The 11,821-nt window shown below is 43.3% G+C and overlaps 1 protein-coding gene across 1 annotated transcript in view; it reads left to right on the top strand.

The window, feature by feature from the left end:
• Nucleotides 1–2,482: 2,482 nt before the first annotated feature.
• Nucleotides 2,483–11,821, top strand: part of LOC145392091 (uncharacterized) — a 29,187-nt gene continuing 19,848 nt past the window's right edge. Inside the window, exons 1-2 of the mRNA XM_080266546.1 lie at nt 2,483–2,585; nt 9,022–9,157. Of these exons, the coding sequence (XP_080122672.1) occupies nt 2,577–2,585; nt 9,022–9,157 (145 nt within the window). The 5' untranslated portion in view covers nt 2,483–2,576. The remainder of the gene's footprint in view (nt 2,586–9,021; nt 9,158–11,821) is intronic.

Here is an 11,821-nt window from a genome sequence, read left to right as displayed (position 1 = left end):
TCGTTTATTTTCATCTGACGGAACCTGCCCACTCTTACAACTTGAATACTGAGTCGTTCTGGCATGAATTTCGATGAACCTCGGCTATGAGTTACGAATGAGTCTTCTTGGTTACTAGTCAGATCAACCCTCTAATCTAACTGAACTTGGAAATCAACTGCGCTGAAATGAATTAGGAATATTTGTCAGAGTAAACGCACTGTAAATTATATAAAAATATGATATGCAAAATACATCGAGGAAAGGAGACGTTACTAAATCTTTAAAGCCAACCAGATTACGACTCTAAACAGGATGGTCTATAATTTTATCAAGCGTCCCAAATCTCGTGTGTTGCGGGAACGGCTCAGTCAGCGTTACCATTGCAGGCCCGTAGTCAGGGGGGAGGAGGGGTCGAGAGGGTCGGACGCCCCCCCCCCCCACTTGCCTAAAGGTTCACTTTCTCACTGTCTGCTTTTCAATATCAGTGCAACAAGAGTCACTGTCTGTTGTTCAGAAGTTTTGTGCTGCTTCTCAACGTCGCTTATGCATTCACCCAGACCCCCATGGCAAGCATGCAGCAGACCTTTGACCAGTCAGCTGCTATGCAAGTCCAGATTCAACAGGAACGACCTCATCCCCTCTCGAGAAGTTGGCTACGGGGCTGCATTGCCTACCCTGCATTATGTTCAGCTTCCCATTGCCCTTTTTATTTGCGGAAATGGCTCAGTCAGCGTTACCACTGCCTACCCTGTATCATATCCTACTTCCCATTACCCTTTTTATTCAGATGGTGCCTATTATTTACCTCCATTGAGTGCATGACTGATTAATAATATCACTAAACAGGTGATGGAGAGGGACGCCTTATGTGGTGGCACTTACACAACTGGGCTATGGAGCTGCCCTGTTATACAAACGTTCCTAAACTCCCTCCCTATCCCCTAAAGGAGGATGGTGGATTGCAAGCGGGGGGCAACTTAAACCTGCAGTCCACTGTGTTCAAGTTTCAGATGAACCTGAAGCTACAACAAAAACAAATACTACTACTACTACTACTACTACTACTACTACTACAGTTAATACTATGAAACGGCCAAAATGTCTGCGCTCCCCACACCAGCAACACACAAGGAGGGCGGTCAACGAGTCATTGTGTATATTCTGTTGCAGGTTATGGTCAGGCTCCCATATTCATTAAAATTTCTAGTGTTTAAGTTGTGTATAAGATTGCTGGCTCACGTCTCTAGCTTCACTTACACAGCTGCCAAACACTTAACAGCTAAACTAGAGTGGATATTTGAAACGAAAACTATGACAGAATACAAGGATCCGCAATGTTAGATTTTCGTAATGGAGAGTTGTCTGTTTTGATATTGATTAACTGCCTCACTGCGATGACGTTTTATGAAATTATTTTCGTGCATTCTCCAGGCTATTGTGTTCAGTATAGGGTTTCTCGCAAAGGTGTTAATGAAGGCTATACCCAACCCCTCCTGCTACAGTGGAGACAATAAGCATGACATTTAAACGACATCCCCAGGCCGAAGGCGTTAAGGTCGTCCGTGAATACCTCCCTGCTGCTGGAGAGGGGCGCCTTCACGTGAGGGCACCGATACGACCAGGATGATGGAGCTCCCCGGTCATTAAAACTTTCCTCAGTCCCCTCCCTATCCCCCAAAATGAGGATGATGGACTGCGGAGGGACAGCCTCGATCTGCAGTCCACCGGGATCATGCTTATCAGAGCCTGTGGTTGCAACTACTATTACTACTACTACTACTACTGTTACCACTACTACTACTACTACTACTACTACTACTGTTACCACTACTACTACTACTACTACTACTACTACGACCACTGTTACTGCTTCTTGTTTTGGATAAGACCCCTTTTTTTATCTACTCTTGCTGCAACTAGACATTTTTACTCAACTTTGGGAAAGCTTCTTGTACCAGCGGGTTTACAATGGCTGTACCTAACCCCTCCAGTTCAAAAGTCTATCCAATGCTGAATAGAATCCTTAATGAGAAGGCAAGTACAAAACGTAAAAGCCGAGCCGTGTCGCAGTGGGATACGTGGACAGGATATCCGGAGTGATAGAGCGAAATCCCATGGAGGCTGATAATCTCTGGCCTCAGTCTCGGGGTTGTGGGTCTGGCAGTGGACGTGTTGTGGGTGTCGTTGTGGGTGACGATATAGTTTCTTATTTAGACACCCATACGCACGCCCACATACAGATACAGACAGACGCACACACCACACACACACACACAAACAGAGGCAAATATAGACGCAGACAGGTGCACACACACAAGCAGACGCACAAACAGATACACTCACACACAGAGACCAACAGACACGCACGAACTTTCATCATTCTTTGGAAGGGAGAAGTGTTGAAGGATCTCGGGATTAGATTATTCTGTTTTTGCATAAAGCACACACACACACACACACACACACACACACACACACACACACAATGGCAAGAGAGCAAGACAGCAAGAAAGGAGGGAAGAGATCTAGAGCATACATGGGGTTGGTGGTGAAGTGTGTAGCAGTGACTATGGTGGCGTTACTTCTGAACACTGATGCTGAAGGTGAGACAGGTGACTGTGTGTGTGTGTGTGTGTGTGTGTGTGACGATGTTAGGAAGGGTGTATGTGTAATGGTGTGAGAGCGTATGTGAAAGTGTGTATGTGAGGATGTGTGGCGTGTTTCAGGGTGTGTGTGAGGGTGTCTGTGTTGGTGCTGGGATGGGTGTGACGATATTAGGAAGGTTGTGACAGTGTGGGAATGTGTGTAAGGATGTGAGGGTGACTGTAAGGGTGTAAGGGTAATATTGAGGATGAGGGGGAGACAGTAGTTAGGGAGTGGTAATTGTAATAGCACTGTGATGAATAGGTGATAGTGTGGTTATGGTATTTTGATGACAGTGATGCTTGTAATGGTGATGATATGGTAATGGCAATTGTGATGGTACTGCTGATGATGTGGTAACCGATGATAAAAAGATACAGTGATGGTGATGATTTTGATGGTAATGCTGCTGGTAATAATGACAGTAATGATAATGATAATGGCAATGGAGATGGTAATGGTAATGATGATGGTGATGGTAATGGTGATGACAATGGTGATGGTAATGGTGATGGTACTGCTGATGGTAATAATGATAGTAATGGTAATGGTGATGATAATAGTGATCATAACAGTAATAGTAGTGGTGATGGCAGTGGTAATGGTGATGGTAATGGTGATGATGATAATGATAGCAATGACAATGGTAATGGTGATGGTGATAATGATAGCAATGGTAATGGTGATGGTAATGATGATGGTAATGGTAATGGTGATGGCAATGGTAACGGTAATGATGCTGGCAACGGTTATGGTGATGGCAATGGTATTGGGGATGGCAATGATAATGGTAATGGTGAAGATGATGATGGCAATGGTACTGGTGATGGGAATGGTAATGGGGATGGATATGATAATGGGGATGGCAATGGAAATGGTTATGGTAATGGCAATGGTAATGGTAATGGTGATGGCAATGGTAATGGTGATGGCAATGGTAATGGTGATGGCAGTGGTAATGGTGATGACAGTGGTAATGGTGATGGCAGTGGTAATGATGGTGGCAATGGTAATGGTGATAGGGATGGCAGTGGTAATGGGGATGGCAATGGTAATGGGGATGGCAATGGTAATGGGGATGGAAATGGTAATGGTGATGAAGATGGAAATGGTAATAGGGATGGCAGTAGTAATGGTGATGGCAATGGTAATGGTGATGAAGATGGAAATGGTAATAGGGATGGCAATGGTAATGGTGATGGCGATGGTAATGGTGATGATGATGGAAATGATAATAGGGATGGCAGTGATAATGGAGATGTTAATGGTGATGATGGAAATGGTAATGGTGATGGCAATGGTAATGGGGATGGCAGTGGCAATGGTGATGGCAATGATAATGGTGATGGCAATGGTAATGGTGATGGCAATGATAATGGTGATGACAATGGTAACAGTGATGATGGAAATGGTAATGGTGATGGCAATGGTAATGGGGATGGCAGTGGTAATGGTGATGGAAATGGTAACAGTGATGATGGAAATGGTAATGGTGATGGCAATGGTAATGGTGATGAATATAAGGAGTATATAAGGTGAGTCTAAGTTGTGTAGAAGATGAGTATTAGGTGTGTGTTTAACGTGGGTACGAGGTGTGTATAAGGTGAGTGTGTATGTGTATGAAATTGGTGTAAGGTGAGCGGGGAGGGGAGGGAGAAACCAGTCCGTCTTATTTCTTTTTTTCTTTTTTTCTGGCCCACACCAAAATATTATACTAAGGTTAAAAAAGATATAACTGAATGTAGGAAACTCAAGATGGAATTACAGACTGATACGTGATACAGAAAAAGGCGTATTGTTTTGTGTGGAGTGTGGAGTTAGGTGTGGGACTGTGAGTGGGGTGTGAGACTGTGAGTGGGGTGTGGGACTGTGGGTGGGGTGTGGGACTGTGAGTGGGGTGTGAGACTGTGAGTGGGGTGTGGGATTGTGACTGGGGTGGGGGACTGTGAGCGGGGTGTGGGACTGTGAGTGAGGTGTGGAACTGTAGAGGTGGGATTGTTAGCAAAGTGTGGGACTGTGAGTGAGGTGTGGAACCAGGAGTGAGATGTGGAGAAATGCGTGTGGAACCATGAATGAGGTATTAAGCCATGAGTGAGGTGTGGAGCCGTAAATGAGGTGTAAAGTGAACCTAAGTGCCGTAATTGTGATCTACGTATCTTACTGGCAGGTTGTGAAATCAGTCGTTTCGTGACGTGGCTAGTTAGTTCGTTATTCAAAGGTAGTTTAAGTTGGATTAATTTTGGTTAAACTAATTTAGGCTAAGGTTATGTTAGACTAGGTTAACTTGATTATGTTACACCAGGTTAGTTTAATTTAAACCTTGTTAAGGTTTAATTATCCTAATCTAACCATAAAGTTGTTTAATCTAACATAAATCTAATTAACCTGACGTAATATACTCTTAACCTAGATCAGCTTAACCCTGCCAAATATAACTTTAGCCTAAATTAGTTTACAATACCTCCTTAGACTAAATTAACCTACCTGAAGTTAACCCAGCATAAACAAACCATATTTCACGAACTGACAAGATATTCCACGAAGTTAATGATCATAGAGTCAATCTTTAATACATATATCTGACGTGTCCCTACAGCCGCCCTCGTTGGCACTGAGTGTGGGCTCGTCACAAGGACAGAGGGTAAACAAAGTGCCGGTTTCCCTGCCTCAGCCGGGGGTCGTCTCATCCTCTGGTACTGGCAGCAACATCCCACCGTCAAACTCAAGTTCACATTATGGCTGCAGCAACTCGACCCACCCCACTCATACAGCTACCCTGCCTTATCTTACACAACCAACTTCCAGATAAATAAAACCATGAAAGTCGACTTCAGTTTCAGCGAGGTGAGGGAGCAGAGAGAAACAGGAAGTATTACTCACCGAATTTGAGACTTTTTTGTTTTAGTTTATTCGCACTGGTACCTGACGATTTCATTTTACTCTGCAAGAACCTTTAGTAATGGTAAGGTTAATGAAGGCTATACCTAACCTTACCAACGCGAAAATCTATTTTGGGGTAATATAAATCGTAGGGAGATAAAGAATAATATAAGAAATACGTCACCGGATTAAAAAGATTATTCCAATCAGTCCCATGACGTCATTTATATTTTTCTGCCTACATAACCTGACGATTTTATTCAATTTAGGAACGATCTCATGTACCAAAGGGTGTCAGGTGTGTGTGTGTGTGTGTATATATATATATATATATATATATATATATATATATATATATATATATATATATATATATATACACTGTACTACGGCTCTACATAATATCCATTGCACTTCTTCGTGACTAGCATATTTTTTGTCGGTCTGTTGTTACAACTGCGCATTCAAGATCGAGAGATGGCATGTTTAGGCCACGGTAGAGTAAAAAGCAGCGTAAATTGCCTCAGTTTGCTTTCACTACTTCATCCCAAGGATATGATTTTCGTTTTTATTCTGTAACCACATGATTCTATTCAGCTGCTGAGAGACTTTTCGAAAGGGGGGGGGTAACTAGAAGTTCAGTCAACCCTTTCACTACGAGGGTGCTCCTCTAGTCGGTGTATATTCACCTGAGGGAACTGAGCCACTTTCACAACTCGCATACTAAGTCGTGGATGCATGAAATCTGATGAGGCTTAGTCATGAGGTGGGAATGAATCTCCATGGTAACTAGTCAAATCAACCCTACAATCTGGCTACATCCTACCATCAACTGAGCTGAAAGGGGATAGGGATCTTTGCTAGATTCGAGTGTACAGATTATATGTGATTCGTCTGGTTGTAGCAAAAATGAATGCAACCCGTAAAAGTGTGTGACTTATACAAGTGATAAGAGATTTGCTATATTTTTGCATTCATGTTGAGCTGAGTTGCTAACAAAACAGTCCTGAAAGTTTGGGTCTTGCAGTTCAAATGGTCTGTTTTTATGACCTTTCCAAACTGTTCCAAATGACCGCATCGACGTCGCAGGCACTCTTGAATGCGAAATTGTCAATTACGCCGACACGCTCCTCTCTTGGGATAGCTCTGATGTTGGCCGTGATTTCTGTTTTCATGTCTCTGATTGTCTAGGGGTGGTTTTCACAAACATGATCCTTCAGATAATCCCACAGATAGAAACCTTGGGGATTCACGTCGGGTGAGTATGGGGCCCACTCAGGGTCACACCTCCTACTGATCAGTCGATCCCCGAATCTTTGCCGCAGCCACATCAGCGTTTGGTTTGAAGTGTGTGGGGTGGCCCTATCCTGCTGGAACCATTGCTCCCCACGAGTGATCCCCCAACATCTTCTTAGTGTTATGGCTTGCATTCATTTTGGGTCGCCTGTACAAAAAGGAATCCTTGAATTGGAAAAGGTTAACGTCCTCACTACGGAAACTTCTTTTATTTCAGTCCTACTACATTCAGACGATTTTATTCAGCATTGGAGAGACTGGATTCAGAGGGCTAAACATGGTTCCCTTCTGTACCACGGGGATCTCTTGACGATAAAAGAACATTTGAGACGCATCCTCAGACTCAAAAAGTTAATCTCTCTATCTATCTATATACCTAGGCTGCTTCCGCCATAGAAAGGGAGGTAGCCGAGACAGGACTACACACTCCCAGTTTACTCATCCACTCAAACACATTCATACGCATCTTAGCCCCAGAGGGGAGAATGGACAGATCCTCACCGCACCACACCGCACGAGGGTCAACTGCACGGTGCAATCAGTGACATCCGCAGCAGGGCCCGAAAGCAGAGCTGGTTTACCTCTGCCACATCATAATAGACCCATCCCCCTACCTGCACCTGACCTGATCAGCTGATCAGACAAATGCGGGAGAATATCCCCTCAGGGCTGCGTCATCATTTATTCATTCACAATTTCTCTCCATTCATTTCTGCCACGCACAGCCACTCTTCCTTGCTCAACACACATCCTCTCGCATCCAACGCTCTCTTCACACTGTCCATCCATCCAGTTCGTGGTCTTCCTCTCAGCCTTACACTTCTCACATCAGATCTAGTTACCTTTTTCACCAATCACTCATTATCCATTCTCTCCATATGCCCAAACCATCGCAACATCCTCTGCTCAACTCGATCAGCCATCTCCCGAACAACTCCAGTTCTCCTTCGCACTTCATCATTTCTCACTAGTTGATCCATACTCGTCACTCCACACATACTCCTCGGACATAATATAAACTGTTCTCTGTTCACCTACACTTGGCTCAGACTTTCAGTCTTGTGCATCTCATTTTACGTAGTTCAGTGACAAATGAAGACGATGCTACGGTTCTACATCCCTTCAGCGGTATTAAATATTCTGATTAACTTCCATCATATTCCAGTGTTAAACTACAGCAACAACTCAGCTTTTAAGATGCAGTAATGGAAATTATAGGTCACGGTAGAATAAAAAGAGTATAGAATCTTTCTGGTTTCTGAAAGAAATTAAAATCACATCATTGTCAAAGAAACATCGATCAGGCATTCAGAACCTTTTGGTCTTATGCTCCTCTCATTCCTCTGAATCCTTGAAGGGTACCAGTAAGCTGGATACGGTAGGGGCGAGTGGTTTGTACTTCATATTTGCCCGAACATCGCTGCGAGTCTCCTTGTGCCTGCACTGTATCGCTTGTTCCAAGTTTCCACTATTAGGCTGCTGCTTAAAACAAAAATGTGGACTTTTTTTTTTTTTTTTTTTTGGTGGGGGGAAGAGGGGTTGCTGAAATGTTAGTGTTGCGTTGTTTTGGGAAGAGCAGGCATTCGTCCTTCCTTCTCTTTTCTGCATATATTTTTTTACTCTTAGTTGCCCCCTTCCTCCTGTCGCCTTCCAGGAAGAGAAGAAGCAAATCTGCAGAGATTTCCAGAAATTTTCCTTTCTTGACCTCTACTACACAAAATTGGGAACCTTTCTCGTGATTCCTCACATGCCGATGGATTTACTTACTGTCTGGTACATATACTCGTTGGCCTTGAATCAACCCTCCCCCCTCCATTAGGTGGAATTCCCACTTGTTCAGGTACTGAACCCTGAAGAGGCCAATACTGTATATTTCCGGGTTTCTTTAATAAGGTCCTTCATTTGCTACTCTCCCTCCTGGATACTGTCACTCTCCCTTTTTCACAGGTAACTTCTGGTATTAAGGATAATGAATTTGGAGCTCGTTACTACCACTATGGGACCTAGAGGGGTGAAATTATGGCCAGGTAGGCTACAATGGCTTCAGAGAGGCTACCCCATGTTTCTTTGACATTGATGCAATTTTCCTTTCTCCTGGACCGATTGAATAATAGAAACCTAATCTCGGTTCAGCATGGAATACTCAACTCCTCAGGCATTAAATATTTCGAGCCACCAAATGCAGGGTGTTATGCTAAAGTCTGCCATTTTAATACACAGGAAACTCAGTCAACCACGGTGGCGGGCAGAGGGGTCCCAGACGGCAAAATCTACGAACGTCAAAAACTGGCACATGTCGGGGTTGTGAGTGATAAGGCGGTGGTATGGGCCGACTGCACTCGCCACGACACCCAATGTGAGTGGTCCAGCACAGTACCTACAACACAATACAACAGTGCAACACATCACACACAACTTGTTGGCAATGATCCTCAGGTAGTGCACATGATAACACTCCTAACACAACACATAACAACACCACTCACAATTTATCGTTGGTTCTGCTATTGTGTACTATACCTGACAACACTCAGCATCACAACACATCAGCTCAACACCACACCACTCGTATTCGCGCATTATCAGTGGCCCTGTGATCACTTTAGGTTTTTTCAAGTCAGTTAGGTGAGACCCATTCAGATAGTTCACATCCATTCAGTCTATTAGGTGAGTATTATATAAGTCTACTCAGATACACTTAGATCACTTCAGATCCAAGATTCATTCATATCCAGGTACACCCATTCACATCCAAGAAGATTCATTCATATCCAGGTACACCCATTCACATCCAAGAAGATTCATTCATACCCATTCATATCCAGGTACACCCATTCAGCTCCAAGAAGATTCATTCATATCCAGATACACCCATTCAGATCCAAGAAGATTCATTCATTCAGATCCAAGAAGATTCATTCATATCCAGATACACCCGTTCAGATCCAATAGGGTCATTTAGGTTTACTTAGGTCATTCACACCCATTTAGATCAATTCAGGTTCTTGTTGGGTCACTTAGGTCAATTCAGATCCAGTACAGTCCACCCAGGTCCAGTGTCACCAGTCGTTCACATCCAGTCACACTCGGCCATGTCAGCTTACACTCACTCAGGGCCAACAGAACCTATTCAAATCTGTTATCAAAATCTTTCTGTCTTTATGTGAATGAAATTTCATCCTCCCTTGTTTAATCCATAGCAAAAAATTAACGGCAAATCCATGTACTGTACTTGCATTGTTACTATTCTAGAGGGTTATATTGTAGTACTCTTTTTTTTTTTATGTTCCTGTAGTCTACCATCATCACAGTTTTAGTGAGTCTGGAATATGAAATGAAATACAATAACAACACTGCCCAAATACAATAATTCAATAAGGTAAAATACACAGTCATTTCGAATGGACTAAGACTGACTCTTGCTGGTAGTAACAAGTTGCTTGGTACATTCATCTAGAATATATATATACAAAGATGTTTACAAACAAATTATCAATATTTAGGCCATGTGCAGAGTGTGGAGAATGAGAGACTGATTAGAAATGTGTATATGAGTAAGGTAGAGGAGAAAGTAGGAAGGGAACACCAAGGATGAGATGGATGGATGGAATGGAGTGAGATATGTGAGGGGGTGTGTGAGTTGGAGAGCAGCCGAATGGCAGAAGACAGAACGACGTGGAGGCAACCTGTTTGTGCCCCCCTCCCCTCCCTTACGGGATTAAGGGGCCTGACGATATATATAATAGATAGACAGGTCCACTCAGCATCATTCAGGTCCAATTAGATCCATTCACGTCCTTCGCATCCAGTCACATCCAGTCCGATTAGCCTATGAACTTCTTTTTAAATTTTACACTTGCCATCCCCTAACGACTATATTCAACTTAGAACAAAGTTTTCGGACTGGAAGGGTAAGATATAGCATTAATGAACCCCTTCATTGGGAGAGGCCTTTTTCTAAGTTAAACATAATCGTCTGGTAGTGGCAGGAATAAAGTTTGTAATGTCACCCGGACTGCAGGAGTTTTGGTCCAATATGGTTCATGCAAGCTCATTAGCTTAATCCAGCTCTTTCGCATCTACTTAGCCTCAGTCTGTCAGCTTCAGGTCCAGTTACAGCCAACTTGGTCCATTTAGGGCAGTCCTGGTCTAATTATGTCTATTCTACCAACAAGATCCACTCATGTTATTACAGCAAGTGTACCTGACAGTCTGGTTAATTACAGCACCATTTAGAAGCATCGGCATGATTTTATTAAGCGTAATGAGGCGAAACGCAAATATTACGAAAATATACAGTCCTTACCTTTAAAAGGGTTCATTCGTGTCATGTAGATCATTCAGATTTTTATATCCATTTAAGCTTAGTCAGGCTACTTCAATGCTGTTCAGGTCAGGTTAAGTTCATGCACGGCCTTAAAACCCATTTCTCAAAACCAGGTCGCCATATTCATGCCGGTGTGCTGAAGATTCACTCCGGTTATTCTAGTTCAGTCGCTCCGGTTCAGATACAGGTAAATCGTCTGAAAGCAGCTGAAGCCAATTAAATCTTTCAGGCCATTTCAGCTCCATGATGTCAGTTTCTAAGAGTCAATCAAGATTTATTCAAAATTTTGCCTATAAATGAGGAGGCCAAAAACCAACCCAAACAGTGTGTGTGTGTGTGTGTGTGCGCGCGCACGCGCCCTGGTAGTCAGGGCAGTCATTTTTCTTTTTTTCTTTTTCTTTTTCTTTTAATGCACACCATATGAGAGCAGAAATGAAAGGTGTGGGCAGGATGGGCTGTGGTGGCGGTGAGGTGGGTCATGCCAGAAGTACAGGGTGGCTGTGGGTGTTGTAGGCAGGCCGCTAAAGTGCGTGTCATTGGTGGGAAAACATGAAATGGATGGCGATGGGTGGAAAGGTTGGGGTTTGTTGGGCGGAATGGGCTAATATGGCGGTAATAGGCTGCGAAGGATGTGTATGCGCTGTGAATACGCGTGTTGTAGTTTAGATGGTAATCAAGGCAGCCTTTTTTTTT

This window comes from Coenobita brevimanus, chromosome 21 (genome assembly GCF_032717465.1).
Source record: "Coenobita brevimanus isolate Jiangsu-jjx chromosome 21, ASM3271746v2, whole genome shotgun sequence".
In the NCBI taxonomy this organism is placed as follows: Eukaryota; Metazoa; Arthropoda; class Malacostraca; order Decapoda; family Coenobitidae; genus Coenobita; species Coenobita brevimanus.
The sequence above is the reverse complement of the archived record's forward strand: the minus strand, read 5'-3'. Positions and strand labels throughout refer to the sequence as shown.